Genomic DNA, 17688 nt, shown 5'->3' with positions numbered 1-17688 from the left:
AGAACTTAGTCGAAGACCAAGCTGAGTTTGAAGAAAAAATTTTTGAGGGCGAAAATTTTCAGATCTATAAAAATATTTGCGATCCACCCATAAACGTAGTAGGATTCCCGAGACAATGAAATACGAAGATGAAAAGTCGAATGACGATGCACAAAAAAGTAAGTTTTTTAGCGACTGTTTTGCGAGTGTTTTTTTTGAAAAAAAAATAATCAAGTTTATCAAAAACGAAGCTTCGCGAAAAAAAAAACTATAACCATGTGAACGTTAGTGAAACTGTTAAAATATTATAAATCCTGTCAAAACTTGAAGTAAAGTTTGCGGCCCAGTAAAGCATGCGGCCCGGACAACATAGGTAATCTTGTGCTCAAAACCTACCTGCCCTCCCAAAATCCTTACTAATAGTGTTTAAGGCTGCGCTATGAAAAGGTTTTTTTCCATCGTTTTGGAAAATAAATGAAGTTATTCCCATCTTTAAAGACGAAGACAGAGCAGACGTGAAGCAATACAGACCTATAAGCTTTCTCTGCAACACATCAAAGGTTTTTGGGAAAGTTTTATTTACCGAACTGTATGACATTGTAAAAACACAACACAATGCACAACATGGTTTTCGAAGACACAGGTCGGGGGTAACACAGATGTTGCAGTTTCTAAATCATCTCTACAACAAATTTGAAGGAAATCAAAAAGAATTTTTGGTTTTGTATATGGACTTTAAAAAAGCATTCGATAGCGTTCCACATGACATCTTGCTACAGAAAATTGAAATGCTAGGATTGGCGGTAGCTTCTTGAAAATTATTGCCAGCTAATTAAGTAAAAGAAAACAATATGTAAAGCTTATAGATTTTAACTCTGAAACAGTGCAAGTAACAAGTGGTGTTCCGCAAAGATCACTACTAGGTCCACATCTATTCATCATTTTTTTAACAAGCTTCCTCTACAAGTAACTAAGTGTGAAGCCTTTGGTTATGCAGACGATTTCAAACTTGTTGCAACGAATAATGATAATTTGCAGTACGATATAAAACAAACAGAAGAATGGTGTTTGAACAATAAAATGACATTAAATGAAAATAAGTGTTATATCTTACCAATCAAAAGTCAAGACCAAACCAAGTTATGTTTAAATAACAAAACTTGACTGTACCAGGACCAGCAAAAAGATCTAGGCATTACCTTGGCGCCAAAGCTGAACTGCAAACCTAATGTCGAAAAAGGTGCTCAAAGGCACTGAAAGCGTTCTTTTTTTTAAAAGAGAAACACTTCTACGTCCACGAAACTAAGCGCAAAACTCAATGCGTACGCAGGATATGTCGTACCAATTGTTACATATGCAACTCAAGCCTTGTTCGCTAACAAAGCGGAGACGAAAGAGATTGAGCGCGTTCAAAAGAAAGATACCAGTTGGATCCTAAACAACTGGGAATTGAATTACAAGAAGAGGCTTGGAAAGTTCAATTTATTTCCTCTTTCCTTATATATAGAACTACACGATCTACTTCTCTTAATTGCTTTTCTCTCAGGAAGTTACAATATCAATATTCCGATCACTAGAAACCAAAACTGTGATGATCAACCAAATACCAGACAATTTGAACTAATAAACTTAAATCAAACATGAACGAAAAAAGCAACTTCTAGTCAACTTTTAAATATCTCTAAAATCTCAAATTTAGCTATTGAAAGCTTAAGCAAAAAACGATTAACCGAATTATACTGGAATTATTTCTAGACATTACTCTGAAGCCAATCCTTGTACGTGGACCTTTTTGTGCAACTGCAATCCAGTACAGAAGGTCAAATTAGCCAACCAATAAAGGGATGTCAACCCTAGTGCCGCGACACTGAAGCCTAAACTACTACTACTTTGCTGCAGTGTTACAGGGTGTTTACTGTCCATTTGGCGGTGAAGGTAGTCCAGATAAAACAGCATTTGGTGGATTACAGCGCGCTTCGGCCGAAATACAAACTGTATTTCGTGTATTTGACCGTAGACAAGCAACGGGATTTCGTTCAGTATCAGCGTTTCGAGGAGTTTTGGCTCGCAGCATAGGAGAGTGATAGGTCTATAGTTTCCGAAAAGTTTTCTGCTTCCTGATTTGAGGGGTAGGCGCTATCTCACTGAGCTTCCACTTGAGGAGTGAAAACTATTCCATGGACCTCCAGATTCGCAGCCTGACATGTGAACCACTCAGCTACAAAGAGTTTAAATCACATTAAAGAGTTTGATTCAAAAGGGGGACCGCAAGATGAAACATAGGTGACCGAAGTGAGTTGGTTGTCCCAAAGACCCGCCTAAAGAAAACAAGTTCAGACTTCTTTATCAGAAACGCGTTCCTTGTTAATATAATATCAAGAGCAGTTGCAAAACAAATGCATGAAATATCCAAAGCAGACCTCTTTTTGTACTGGAAATACTTCGAGAAATACCGCAAAACGGACTCGTGTACTTGGATAATAAACTGCTACTGCGGCTCATGCAACCCCAGTGGAAAACTCAGAAACTTAAACTGAAATTCATTAAACTCAACATTTGGTTGCAAATCAATAGGTATAATAATCCCTGAAGCCTGTACTACTACTTCTAAACGCGTGCGGCATTTCATCAAATATCTCACGCGCTATGAATAGATCATAGAGCGCTTATTCAATCTTATCTAACTGACCCTACCGCTTTCTGTATTACGCAAATGATAAAAAAGTTTGTCTCGTATTTTTGGTTTAATCCATATTCTGATTCCAGATTCAATGGCTCCCGTGTTAATAGCAGTAATTGTTCAAAATGGTGAATCAAAGTTCTCTAATTTAAAATCTTGTTAGTTCAAAATATTTTGTATAGTCAATTTCTCTTAGGTAGTAAAAAGTTTAACCCGGTGCAATTTCAGGCGTAAACTGTCTAATTGAAGGCTGCAGTAGAAGTTTTGAAAGAGTGGCTCTGGTAGTTAACCGAGAAGTTATCGTTGATTTTACTCGAGATTATCAGAGTGTGCAAAACAAAGTCAATGACATAGCCCAGCTCACAATAGCTGACTCACAGCGCAACATAGACCAAACAGCGGCGTGGTCTGCTGCTATTGAGAAACTCCTATATTCATCAATGGGACCCAACTGCTACGTACAGGTAATTGGCATAGAAAAGATCACCTAATGTAATCAACGTTTTTTAATTGCTCTTGAACGAAGTTCATAGCAATTATTGTAAACGTGTGTCTTTTTTATGCAAATTTTTTGCTTGACAATTTTGTGCTTTTCTTCTAGAACATTCTTTGACTTCTCAAGTGACTTTTTCGCGCTTTCGTTCTTCATTTTTGAGTGATCTGTATTGCTTCGAATTAAAGCTTGTTACTAATGTATAATCGGTTGCAGCATAGCTGAAGCTAGTGATTCATAGCGCAGTGGTTAGTGCGGGTGGTAATTGATCGGGAGGTCGAGGGTTCCAATCCCGGCGAGGGTAAGGTTTTTGCGCTCATAAAGAAAAATTGATCTAGCCTACAGCCCCTGAGTTAAATTTCCTCGTCTGTCGTTCAAGAGCAATTCTTCCGTCATTTGTCGGTTTATGTTTTTAATATGCGGCTAAAATAACGAGAACCCAGCTAATATAACGAAGTAAAGCTTGTTGCTAATATAAAATCTGTTGCAGCATAGCTGACGTTTGATTCATAGCGCAGTGGTTAGTGCGGGTGGTAATTGTTCGGGAGGTTGAGGGTTCGAATCCCGGCGAGGGTAATGTTTTACACCCATAAAGAAAAATTGATCCTAGGCTACAGCCTCTGAATTAAATTGCCTCGCCTGTCGTTCAAGAGCAATTCTTCCGACATTTGTCGGTTTATTTTTTTAATGTGCGGCTAATATAATGAGAACCCATATTTGGGTCTCTCATAGAAAAGCATTTGAAAGTATGAAGGTTTCTACTTGTGAGACAATGATTTAACTTTTCTGGACTTAAAACTCCCCTGGACTTGACCCCTGAATACTGATTTATTATTATTATTATTATTATTATTATTTTTATCATTATTATTTCTGTTCTGGTATAAAACTAATATTTATAGAATAGACGATAAAAAGTATCCTGGGATCTATAAATTTTTCTAAAGGCAATTAGTTGAGACAAAACCTGATTTGTGAAATTTTGGTATTTTCAGTAATGCTTTCATAAAATTGCATCAAAAATTAATTGGTTCTGAAAATTTCTGAAGTCACAAAAAGCTTTTGACTGCTCTAATTAGGCTGTTGTTAAATACAATAGTGAAAATTACATGGCTGTGGAGCTTCTAATTGAACCACAGTCAAAGGCAGTAAGTAATACGTAGGCGTTAATAACAAAACCTCTGTGACGCCCCTGAAAGTTACGTCATATCATTAATGCAGTAATATTGTTATATATTATTTGTTAACCACAAAAATCTTGTTATATATTATTTGTTCACCATAAATTTCCATTATGAAATCTGTTAACCTTTATATAGTGTGAAAGAATTCCAAACTTTCATATAATATGAAGGAATGCTCTTTTATTTACATAATTATGCGAACAAGTAAATAATAATTATATAACCATCGAGAACAACGGAAATCGCTTGTACCCGAGATTTGCTTTATAAGAAGCGAGAAATCATTGTTATTAAAGAAAATAATTAAAGATTGTAAACTCACTAAAGTTTTATGAACAAGAAGTAGATAGAATCAGCCCAAGCATCCCTCTGTACGAAGATACTGCAGAGCACATCCTTTGCCAATAAACAACCCAGCTTCAAAATACACCATACCAATGGTATATTAAATAGCGTAATAGAATGGTGTAAGAATGGTAAGAAAGCTAAATAGAATTGTGATAATTACCTTGCTGTGGAGCTTCTAATTGAACCACAGTCAGAGGCAGTAAGTAATACGTAGGTGTTAATGATAAAACCTCATAAGTGTGTTGTAACGAAAGATGCCGTGTCCCCAAGTCTCATTTTTCACGCTTCCCCTTTTGTCTTCATTTTATACTCCTGACCTGACTGAATTATTTTTATATGCATTTGACTATGGTTAAGACTACCGTTCTTTTAAACATTTCACACGTTTCGGAGTTTTTAATTGCTCTCAAAGGAAGTTTAACAATTATATTAGTCCTGTTGGTCTTTTTTATGCGATTTTTCCTCTGACCCATTTGACTTTTCGTCCTTAAAAAACGGGATAACAGGTAGCACATTAAGTTTCGTAAAAATCCATAACCACGTTTAGTTATCCTTCCAATGCTTAGTGTGGTGAAGCTACTGGGAAGGCCGTAGTTTAAGGTTAAAAGGTCATTTTTAGGAGTTTTTGAGCCCAAAATATTGCAATTTTTCGTGTTTTTTCTTCATTTTTCAAACTGTTGGACCAGTTTAAAATTGAGGCCGGATAAAGTTGATAAAGGTAATTTGATGGACAGAAGTTTTTTTATGGCCATTTTAAGAGTTATATGTTTTGGTACTCTAATTAAAAACGCGGAAATTTGTACTAATTTTCATTAGTTTTTATACTAGGTTTTTGAAATTTTGTAATTTTTTGAGTTTTTTCAGCCCTAGGTGTCAAGAAACTTTTTCTAAGGTTTGATAATAGGTTACTGCATAGTTTCTAGTGGCAATGGATTGGTTTTAACATCACGAATTTTTGCATTGTTTTGACAAAGCTTGAATTTTTTTTCCATTTTTACATTATTGTGATTCAATTTTTTTCATACCCAGGAGCCAGAAAACCTCATGGGTTTCAAAATAGGTTACTGAAAAATTTTTATTGGCCATGGAATTGTTTTTAGTTTTTTATTAACAATTTTTTGATAAAACTTGCAATTTTTTTCAAGTGTTTTAAAAAAAATTGTTTTGTTTTTAGATTTTTCCGGCCTCAAGAGCCAAGGAACATCCTCTAAGATTTGAAAATAGGTTACTCCGTAGTTTCTAGATGTAATGGAATGTTTTTCAAGAATTTAACATCACGAATTTTGGCATTTTTTGACAAAACTTTCATTTTTTTTTCAATTTTGACAGTTATTGTCATTATTCAGATTTTTCAGGCTCAGGTGTCAGAAAACCTCCTTTACGGTTTCATATCTTACTGGAAAATTCACAGGTTCCGGAATTTTGGTCAGCTGAAAATCTGTAGGCTATGCTCAGACAACTCCTTGCAATTGGAAGTGTATTCTAAGGCTATGGATATTCTAAAAACTACTTATTTCTGAGCGCGAAGTAGACTTACCTAACTCTTACTGACTAACCGACTCTGGAAAAAAAATGAAGATAAACTTAAGTTATTGCGGGGTAAGAATATACAATACCGGAGTTAATAACATACAAATAGTGTACAAATCTAAGAGACTGAAAGTAAAGGAGTGTCGTGCTCTAAAGTAGAATAGTCTTCTCAATCTGTGATTGGTGGAGATTACGCATAATAGATTTTAACCAGCTGCATCCATTCGGGGTTTAGAGTTTTGTTCTGACTAAAGACTGCAGCTGAAAATCTGCTGAGAGTGTATTCTTGTCAAGTAAGTTGATGATTTGTGTCGTCTGTGAGTGATCCACAGTTGTTCATCCGTGGGATCAATGAGGGTGCCAGTTATGGTATTCTGGCCAGTAAGGTCTTGTCCTTGTCTGTTGTCAGTTGCTGGCTATCTAAACTCTCACTGCGACCCAATTTGAAAAGGGCAAAAAACATTTTGTGCATGACAAAGAAATTTGCAAAACCTCCACAAGAGGGATACTTAGGGTTAGGGCAAATTCGGAATAGCCCTCAAAATAAAAAAAACATGGCCAAAATAGAAAAATCGGGAATTGAAAAAGCAGTGTAGTCATTGTGTCTGTGTCGGTGGTGCAAAGAGATCTCTATTCAGTTCTTTATTAGTACGTTTTTCCGATAGGATTTACCAGCTTACCTTCTGGTTAGCATCTTTGTAGCTACTGTGAGCTAATCACTCAAATTAACTTTCGAGTGTAAGTGACGGTGGACATATTCAATTCACTTGAAGTGATATCTGGTAAAGTCTTCTAATAATAAAGGGATCTTTTCGTTTGCCACCAGCTTAGTGATTACATATTTGGACCTCAAGACGCACGTGCTATAGTTTTTCATAATGATTCTTTATTTGATTTATTATGTAATGGAACGTGCGCCGTAACTGGGGAGGGTGTGCATAACGTGCTGGGGGTGGGCACAAACGGAAAAGATCTGAATTAAGATTATATTGGTACCCTTCCTTTTGGCTAATGTGTTCACGCTTTTGTGATTCTGAGATCAAATATTTTAATCATGGCAAAAGGGTGCTAACAATTGAGATTTAGAGCGGCCTTTTTCCAGATTGATTTCTGAATACGGTTGAGAGAGTTCCGGAGGAAGTCTTGGTTTACGTGCGGAAAATTGAGCTTTTTTCACTGCTGTTGCCTACATTTCTTAACCAATGTGCTCCTGAGATGGTATTTGTTCAAACGATGCATAGTAGCTTTTTTAAAGGGCTTTAGTTGACAAATGTCAATTTTGTTTTGCTATAATACACTTTGTTTTCAAAATAAGTTTCAGTTTTTGACGGATTTTGTTGTTACCCGGCACTAAATCGATCGGATTAATGACTTTTGAAGTTTTTTGCTGCTATGTTTGCCTCTTTTGCCAGAACTCGCGTGGCCTCTAAAGAACCAATATTTGTTCACTGTTGTATTTTGCCTAGAGTTTGACATTATTTGCTTTTAAAAACCTTAATTAAAATATTTGATATTTAACAGCTAATCTTTTTCGTGTTTTGCCGCTTCATCGCGTACTTGACTTGTACTATGTGTTCTCTATTGACTGATTTTCTAGACTTGTTAAAGGATTTGATATGTACTAGACAGAATTTGTTTTTGTTGAAGAGACTTTTCTCAGCTCTTCTTGTTCTCTTTCATATAAATTATTCCTATTGGTGCTTACTGGAAACGCTCATTTGGCCAGATAGTTAATTGTTGACAAAATTTCTTGAAAAATGGAAATGTTTCTTTTTAGTTTTTTTTTCGAATAAGTCTTTAATTGCTCTTGATCGAAGTTCATAGTAATTATTGTAAATGTGTGTGTCTTTTTTATGCAAAATTTTCGCTTGACAATTTTGACTTTTCGAGTGACTTTTAAGCCCTTGACTTTTTGCGTTTCGCGTGATCTAAAATTCTCTCTCAATCACAATTTCAAGCAGGTGAACTCAATTGGCGGCAATTTAATACTAAAAGTCAAATGAAAAGTGCGCCGAAACTGGTGCCATTTTTTACTTTAATTCCTAATAGTGGTATATATTAACCTCTAATGTGGTTATTTCAAGCCCACTATTGATCCCATTTAGGCCCCCCCCCCCCGACTGAAGCAGGCTGCAATTGATTAGAGCTCCCACTAGTCGTTCGAGAGCAATTCTTCCGACGTTTAGTCGATTATGTTTGTATATGCAAGATAGGGCTTAGAAGTCCCCGGTAAAAGGATTGTGGTTCACGAGAACACCTGTTTTGTGTCTTAGTTCCTCTTTCAAATTTTTTTGCAACTTTGACGCCACGCTGTTTTGTTTGCTGATGCATTTATTCTTAATGCATTGAGTTATTTGTTCCTTTTTGGGCATAATTTTAGTGAAATCAATTCCTCCTACCCTTAAATGAGTTTTGTTTTCTTGAAAGAGTTGAGGTCAAATGACCATATTTTCATCCAATTGAGGTTTATTGGAAGCTGTTTCCGGTAACTTTTTCTTGGAGAGATAAATAATGTATAATTAAGTCAGGGCGTCACAGCAAATGATAAAAAACTGAAATTAATTTCTGTTGGTTTTTCTTAGGTGTAATTTTTTTTCATTTTGTGTATGTGTTTCCAGCCTTATTTGTGTGTATGCGTTTACAGCTATAGTTTTGTGTATACGTATTTCGTAAGTTCTTGTGAGCATAGTGTGTGTGAGGGGTTGTATGTGTGCATATGTGACAAAAACTCACTTGAGTAATTTATTTTTCTCAAAATTTGTCCTTCGTTAGATAACATTTTTGGTGGAAAATTGTGGGATGGAGTAATTTCTTTCCTTCGCGTACTAAACCGCGATTAGGCTTGCTTTTCCACTGAATTATCTACTGTCGTGAATAAAATGATTAATTATTTAATTTGTTTCAAAATATAGCCTTTCTTGAGATCGACCAAGTCGATTAAACAAAAAAAAACCTTGAACACTATCCCCCACTAAGATGGGGTTAAAGACACTCGTATTTTCAATTGTGCTGTTTATATTTTGATTGGACAGGTTTGGGCTAATCTGTGGCAGAACACATAAACGAGAGTCCATGTCATTTTTTTTAAGTTACGATAATCCTAAATATTCTCTAAATGGCATTAATAGGATATTGTGCTCCATATTTGCTTTAGGTTGCTCTTTTGGCCCAGTGTCATGGCTATGGAGATTTGCCTCATCTGACCACCTTCAACGACGATTTGTCTCCGTTGATCAATATTCACCGATTCTTAGTACCAGAATCATCACAGCTAAATGATTTTGCAAAAATTCCAATTTCAAGTAACTGGAAAATTATAAAACCGCCAGTGTCAGGAAGCAATGCTACAATTGGCGAGTTTTCGTCTTTTTTCCAAACCCCGACCTCGTCAACCGTAATTTTTGGGTCTCTGAGCTGTAAAGTGACATTCATGCCGGCACTGCCCGATCTGATGAGTGGAGGTGAGATTGTGATTGAGGGATTCGTATCAGCCGCAGACTGCTTTGGACCTCCTGTTCAGTCTAAGCATGTGTTGATTGCTGACGCAGCTAATGGTGAGAAATATACAGGGAACAAACATCTGTTATTTATTTCTCTCAAACTAATTTATCGCAATTATTTAGTACTGCTGTCTTTTTTGTGTGCGATTTTTTTGATAACCGATTTTTATCTGAGCAAGAATTTTCTGGACCCTTGACCTGAGAAACGGGATAAACTGGTAAAAACTGAGGGCATGAAGTCGCTGAGCTAATATCTGTGTGCCCTAATAGTCTCTAAGTATGAAAATAGTAATTTTCCCCTCGCTATTGTTAGAAAAATACGCTACAAATCTAGAAAGACCACAATTTGTAACGAGAGCAACAGTGAGATCGCTACTAGTCTATTGGACCGTTTTCAACCTCGCCTGTAAGCTGGAAAAAATTGGAATTATAGACACTATGGAGGAAAAACGTTCCCTAATCGTTGAGATGGACAAAAAGGTCATGAAAAGAGGTATATACTAGAAAAACAAATCCACTAGTATGAAAACCGCTGTGTATTAGATGATATTAATAAACTTAAGTTATGAGAGATGATCATTCAAGATAAATTAATGTGTCAATGTTTTGTACTCACATTGCTTCATCTGCTGTGTGTTCAAACTTTTTTGATTACATTTGAGTCAGGGTTCACAAAACATTCTAGATTTTTTTGAAATTTGATAAACTATTTTCCGAGACGAACTGGTTGATATGGATAGCTTTTTTCGTATCTCGGTAGTTGTCAGTTAGATTTATTTTTTGCGTTTTGCTTCTCTGGCATTTTGTTAACAACTTGAAGCAAGCTCCTGAGTAGCGAAATTTTGTTTTGTTAAGTGTCGAATTTGTGTAATATACGCGTATTTTTGGTTAAGGTATTATTCTGGCAACTATTTCCGGTTTTGCATCTTATTTGCATCGTAAACACAGTAGCTCGGCAATAATTAGGGATTCCAATTTACCAGTTTAACTTAATTGTTAAATACTTTATCAGTTGTTAGCAGGTCAGAATTTCTCGTTGTTTATGAAACAGTCAATAAAATTATTAGTTTATTCTTGACGCTCTCTGCATATGCTGCAAATTTTAGTTATTGTGTAATATTATTCCCGAATAAATAAAGGTATTTACATTCGGTTCTGAATTCTACCCGTTCATCGAAAAGAAAACTTGACATGTGTTATGTTGGGTGTTTAGTTTTTTTGTTTCTCTTTTCTGTGTTAAAATTTTTAACTTCGTCATTGTTTTTCTTTCTAAAAAGAGCTTTTGATGTTTATCCCAAAAATTTGGTTTTTGTTTGGGATAGCAGTATCATCTACATTTATATATTGCTCGTTTCAATGGGACTTAATACTATTGATATAGATAATAATATCATTTAATATCATCGATTTAATAATAGATTTAAAATCATTGAGGTAGATAATAAAGTTAGGGTCTCACTATTGAACCCTGAGGTACTACTCCGTATGTTTTTGTCTAAACTCGATCAAGCTCTCCTTGCACAAACAATATTATTGCGCTTCCTGAAATGAAAATGTATGAAAGTTTGAAAACTGGGCCCCTTAGTGCTTAGGTCTTAGGTGGTGCTTTAGACCTGGTGACTATGCTAGCTTGTTGATTATATCAAATTCCCTGCTAGTTGCTTATCAGCTGATTGAGAGTGATTTACGTTTCTTCTCTGCAAAATGAGCGAACAAAATTGTCTAAATTTTTATGATTTCTTCCCAACTGAGACAAAGAGTGTAAATACTCGTAATATGGACCTGGAACGTTTAGTCGTCTCGGCAGCAAGAAAACGTACTACGGCGAAGTCCTCTTTCTTCAGAGTACAAAGAGTGGTCATTGACACAGCTGATCTCCTGAGTGTCGGTATAAGCAGCTTCAAATCGAAAAACCGATGTCAAAATCTTATACATAGATGTCTTTTGAACTTAACAAAAACGAAATATGACATTAATAATGTGTGTACTTGGGCTTTGAAACGTAGATGTAGTTTTGAGCAGGAAAGGCAATATTTTAATGTTTTAGTTCATTTTTTTAAATTGTTAACCTTATTTTCTTTTGACATGAAAACAATGCTTACTTTATTTAATGCTGTAATATACAATCAAAGGTAATAGAAGTCTTACTACTACTACTATCTAAGTATGCGATTCACCGAAACTATTTTGAGGGGACAATTTCACGGTGTGAAGGGCGGTTCTGAATCTTGAAAGTTTGACCCCCTTAGTCCACCTCCCCCTCAACCCCCACACCCTCTATCCTGGTGTGTTTGGACCTCCATCTCCCTTCCACTGACTTCCCTTATGCTACCATCCCTAAGCCCCAGCTGGCTACTACCGAAGATTTCCGTTCGCCGGTTGTTTGAGAGCATTAGTTGCTTATGTTTTTCATTTTTGGTCGGATAGAATTGTTTTTTTTTCTATCAGATGTTTTACCTTCTGTCTTTTTCGAAACCTACCCAGGGCTCAATGTTTTCAAAAAGTAATTGGATTTAGGAGTTATCTGTCCGAATTCTACTCAAGAGAATTCAAGTCCCTTAAATTTTACATTCTTGTTGTTGTCTGAGTTTCTTGAATTAACTTAAAAAGTCGTTTCCAAATATTTTTTTAATCGCTCTTGAACGAAATTTGATGCAATTATTGTAAACGTGTTTATTTTTATACAAATTTTTTGCTTGACTGGTTTGATTTTTCGAGTGACTTTTGCACCCTTGACTTTTTTCGGTTTGCGTGATTTAAGATTTTCTCTCATTCAGTTTTAAGCAGCTGAACTCAAGTGGCGGCAGTTCACTACTAAAAGTCAAATGAAAAGTGCGGCAAAATTAGTGTAATTTTTTCACTTAAAGTTTTATTAGTGACTATAGTGGTATATAATGACCTCTAAAAACGTCATTTGAAGCCACCGTAGTGATTTTAGTTACCCCACCCCCGGTTTAAGCAGGTTGCAATAGGTTAGAGTTCCCATTAGTCGTTCGAGAGCAATTCGGTTATGTTTAAGTACGTTTTTTTGGTATCAATTCCAATATGTGATAAACACAATGGTCATGATATAAACATTTGTAACAATTACAAAGTCGTTTTCCTCATTGTGCATAGCATTATTTTCTTATAGTCAGACAGTTGCCACAAATTTATATATTTTGTATTTGCAAAAAGTGTATATTGTTTATCATAAAGTTACCTCCGGTAACATTTCATTATTGTGGTTCTAATACCAACCAATATGCTTCAACTTTACAGATGTTCTTTTTCCAACTGCGTGTGGGGGGAATCTATTGCATTTGGTAACCGACTTAGCTTCTTTATCTCCTCTAATAAACTTTCATCTCTTCTACCCCCTTTTGTTCATGTTTACATTGAATAGAGTTTCACCGCCGCTTTGTGACAGTTTTTAGTGGTGAAAACTCTGTAAGCAACGTTTCTTCGATGCCATTTGCTGATAGTTTTTCATATAAACTCTCCACATTTGCTTCCCATATTTTGAATAGAGGTGTACAGTCTTTTTGCGACATTACTTTTGTGTCAGTAAATTCGTTGAGCAACGTTTCGTCGATGCCATTTGCTGATAGTTTTTCATATAACCTCTCCATTAAAGTTTGTAGTTCATTAATTTTATAGCGAATTAGCAAAATTTGAAATTTGCTTCACATATTCCTGTAATTTGTGGATTGTTGACACCCCACAGGACAGTAGACTTAGCAGAAAACTAGAAATGTAGTAAATCAAAACTTAAATGCATAAACGTTATATAATAAAAAAGAACACAAAAAGAGTGTTAGATAAAATTCGGAAATTTTTGTTTCTGTCATTAATCACGCGAGAAACAACCAGTTTGGTTAATTCATTTCTGGTATTTTTAGAAGACCGCTCAAATGCAATTCACCAAAGACATTTCGCAAGAGTTCGCAAGAAGAGTTTAGGAGGAGCAGACTTTTCCAGATAAAAGTCATTAGATTTTTTTTACTAAATTTGGTGAGCATTCTTTTTGTTTGCGGAATGGATTTATTTTTTCTGCCTTTTAGTTTTAACCAAAGAAATAAAACAAAGTAAGTGCCTCAGTGGAGCCAAAATAATTCGTGCCCCTTTGCAAAGTGCAGAGAAGACATGCTTCCTAAATTTTAGCTTGCGACTAGTAAAGCCCACCCATCGACAGTCGTTTGAGAGCAATTCGTGCGACGCTGCGAATTGTTTAATGCCCACAAACGAAGTTTGTAGCAATTATATTATGGAGCCCCCCCCCCCCCCCCCCCGCCTCACCCTCACCCCCACTCTTCATCCCCCGACAATAAAGCTAAAGTTAGCCTCCCTAAATGGTACCTAGCGCCAGTCGTTTGAGAGCAATGCGCCCGACGTTAGTCTGTTATGTTATATATTTGAAACAGTTGTCAATTTACCAACTATGTGGTGTAAAATTAAATCTTATTCACTTTTTGGTGTCCCATCTGTTTATCCAAATGTACAAAAGACAACAGGGAATTAAATTTTTGGAGAAACTTCTTAGTCCTGTATTTTAAGCTCTAGGTTGAATGTCTAGTGATTTGGCTCTTTGATATTTAAGCAAACTAAATCGTTAAGTCGGAAGCTTGACTTGGTTTTGATCAGTGGTTAGTTTCAGGTTCTGACAGTCCTGGAACCCTCTGCGCGCTTCTGCATGCTTCCCTAATGGCGCTTAAACAGGAGGAACCACCTCTTAACCTCGTGGCTCTGGTTTCAATCAAGTCATCAAGCAACAACTGCCCCAATTTCAACGGCTTCATTTCAACTTTTGCTGATGTCACAAAGAAGAAAAGCAACTTAGTGCTCAGAGTTTTTCCCTCAAATCAAGCTCCCGCCTGGCTGGGATCCCTTGACCAGCTGGTACCTGTCGGGATTTTAGAGGAATCGCTGCTACCTGGCATAGAAAAGGGAACCTTTCCAGTTGAAAATGAATCTTCAAAGTTGTGTAGTTACAGCGATTCTACATGCATTGCATGGCTACAGAGTCCAAACTTGTTTGCTGATGCTCAGAAGTTTGTGCGATTGGCCAAAAAAGTAACCAATGAGAAGAGAGGCCAAGTTTTCACGGAAGCTGATCGCATCATATCAATTGCGAGGGCCCTCTCCTTTCCGCAGTACCTTTCAACGTAAGCTATTTTAGGGTTTCAAAATGTTGGGAGTAAAAAGTACTAGCAAAAATGGTGATTAGGCGGAGCTGTTATTCTGAGATTTTTTTGCTAACGTAAGTATCTCAACGTAAGGTGAACTTCTGTTTTTTTTTGCGGAAAAGTTCATTTTTTATAGCTGCGAAGCTGTAAGCTGAGCGTAGCTATATTGCGGTGCTCTTGGTTTTTTTACAATTCAAAGAATTTGAATTGTATTGGGTCTTTTTTTAAGATCTGTTCGCACATTTTCATGATTTTTGAAGTCAAATTGGAGTAGTGATTTTGGTCACGCCGAAACAGGAAATGGAGCGAAAAGCGAGTGGTTTTGCGGCGTGAATTTTTTTCGCTCTAATTTTAAAGTAGAGTGCGAAAACGGTGTTTGAACAAAAATTCGGTTTCTCGGTAGTGGTTTTTTTGTTCACATGCGGTAATTTCACTCTAACTGGTTTTCCCAATCCATTCACAGCTCATTCTAGGCCTAGTTTTTTGTTTTGAATTAAATTTTCATTTCTCGCTAGGGGTTTTTTTGTTCACATGCGGCATTTTGATATTGATTTTCTGTTTTTTTCTTATTTTCTGATTTTAAAGTGGTTTTCTGAATTCACTCATAGTCCATTCTAGGTCTAGTTTTTCTGTTTAGTCAATGAAAATTCTTTGAATTGTACGTCAGGACTTGTCCTGCTATGTTTTTTTGTTTCGTCGTCTGACGCTCTTTTTTCGTTTTACATTTGTTCACACAGAAAAGCTGAAAAAGTCAAATTTTCTGAATGACTTCTTCCTCTCACTAACGGCATTTGCGCGCGTGACGTCATTTCTCACTCTCTTTAGCGAAAGTCTTTAGGTTATTTGCGTGATTAGATTTTGATCATACGTGACATACCTCACTCAATAAAATGACTTTTGCACTTTAAAACTTAAGTATAATTTGAATTTGTTTAAGGTCAAAGGAACTCCTATGTGCAGTAAAGGTCCCTAATAAGAGGCTTCTGTGGAAAGCTTTACTAATTTATCGCTGAATGTTTTTTAGCCTAGTTTTTTGAGCAGCGTCGATTTTTCAATTTAGATCTGTATCTGTTTCTATCTCTATTATATGGCACGCAGGTCTGTTCTTTCGCAGCTGTTCCGGCAATCTGCCGGCTATGTTGTGAAAAACTCTTTGAATAAGTCTTAAGCGTTTGAAAAAAGATTAGATGAATGCCTCTCAAGCGCTGTATGTACTAATGTAATTTAGAAAGTATGCTCAATGTAGACAAGTCACTTTAGAAAAAAGACTTTCTCGAGTTATGATTGGTCAATACAAAATGCCTACTAAGCGCAGAAGTTTTTGCCATATATCTTTCTACTGATCTAACGAGATATATTATTTATGGGCAATATTCCTTCAACCAGTTCATATGGCTTGAATTAGCTTTGTTTTAGAATTGGATCCTTAGTGGGAAAAGAGATAGAAGCGAATCCTCAGAATCAGTCATTGCCGATTCTGCACGAAATTCAACAGAAGTTCGTAAATGCTGCTAATGCGATGACTTAACAGCGAGAAGATCATTCACCTGGAAGCTCTTCGATCTGTTTGTTCAGCAAGTTAAAGAAGTTTGCTGCTGGCCACGCTCGATATATACATTTTTGAAGGCCTCACGAAGTTTTTCGAGTCAAGAAAACATACTTTGTTGTACAATAGTTGCGTCTGTGTGCTCGAGATCTACTCGCTACAAACATGTAAGGCTAGTTTGGAGGTATACAGCATGTTCTGGGCAATGGTCGCCAAAATGTACCCAAATTTTTATCGAAATTCTACATCATACTACTACATACTACTTCATATTTCATGTCTGACAGCTATGGGTCAGAAGAGAGAAACAAATAACGATTCTTAGAAGAAACAGCAAAATTTATCGCGATTTTTCTCTCCAATATTGCCGTTTCATCACGGCTGAATGTGAGGATTCGTTTCATCATTCAAGTCTTTATTTGTAGCTATGCTGGTTTTGTCTGCGTTGGTTGAAACATATGGAAGCTAAATAGCCTCTGAAGAAAGCTCTTGTTGCGGAATGCTCTTATGGCCTCTCGAGGGCAGATGTGCTGGCTAAGCTGTCCTGTTGAAAAAACTTTGAGCTGACACTAAGTTGCCTTTGTTATAAACTCAACACACACGCACAGAAGCTCTGAATTTTATCAAACGATAGTCTGCACTCTTTCTCTTTCATACTGCGTTTTATAGCTCAGACAAGTTAATTAAATTTTTTATTAACAATTTCTGTTTTTACTTTAGTTTGCTTGTTTTTGAAGCAAGCTATTACAGTACCTCGTCCAATTTGGAGTTTATACCACAATGAGGATAGAACTCGTTCGTCTTAATCTGACCTGCGAAAAAGTGTCATTAAGGGAATAAATAAACTAATTATAAACGGCTCTGCTCAGTAATACATGCTTTGCGCCCCTGTGTGTGTGTGGGGGGGGGGGGGGAGGTAGGAGGCAATGGGAAGTAAAATCGGAACATTATAAAATTGATGGCCGTATGGCGTTGCATGGTTGATGTATGCATATAGTTATCAGGTAACTTTTCAGCACATTTAAGCTTTTCAATTTTTAAAATATTTTAATTGCCTTTTGCAACACCTAGCACACTTTCTTCACGTTTGCTCTTTCTCCATTTAATTCCCGAGTGATGAAATTTATGTCTTCGTTTTAAATTCAGCGTTTATTTGAAACCACAATTTTTCCCTCTCTGCTTTAATGACTACTTCATAAAAGGTATACACGCATACTAAAGTGTGTATTTTAGCTAAGGGTACACACCACAACCGAATGTGAA

At 36.3% G+C, this 17688-nt stretch overlaps 1 protein-coding gene across 1 annotated transcript; it reads left to right on the top strand.

Moving 5' to 3' along the window:
* Positions 1 to 1420: 1420 nt before the first annotated feature.
* On the top strand, positions 1421 to 17127 carry LOC142343891 (integrator complex subunit 14-like). Its single transcript, XM_075395270.1, has 5 exons — positions 1421 to 2817; positions 2888 to 3123; positions 9369 to 9768; positions 14351 to 14858; positions 16296 to 17127. Exons 1-5 carry the CDS (start codon positions 2751 to 2753, stop codon positions 16405 to 16407), a joined length of 1323 nt encoding a protein of 440 aa, XP_075251385.1. The 5' UTR covers positions 1421 to 2750; the 3' UTR covers positions 16408 to 17127.
* Positions 17128 to 17688: the final 561 nt, after the last annotated feature.

This window comes from Convolutriloba macropyga, chromosome 8 (assembly GCF_964194025.1).
Source record: "Convolutriloba macropyga chromosome 8, txConMacr16.3, whole genome shotgun sequence".
Taxonomy (NCBI): Eukaryota; Metazoa; Xenacoelomorpha; order Acoela; family Convolutidae; genus Convolutriloba; species Convolutriloba macropyga.
Note: the sequence above shows the minus strand (reverse complement) of the source record. Positions and strands in the feature narration are given on the sequence as shown.

Bases quoted from the DNA above. Each gene is read 5' to 3' on its own strand.
- LOC142343891 (XM_075395270.1), top strand. From the start codon at position 2,751: ATGGCTCCCGTGTTAATAGCAGTAATTGTTCAAAATGGTGAATCAAAG. The intron at 3,124-9,368 runs GTAATTGGCATA...TATTTGCTTTAG, and splicing joins GACCCAACTGCTACGTACAG to GTTGCTCTTTTGGCCCAGTG. The intron at 14,859-16,295 runs GTAAGCTATTTT...GCTTTGTTTTAG, and splicing joins TTTCCGCAGTACCTTTCAAC to AATTGGATCCTTAGTGGGAA.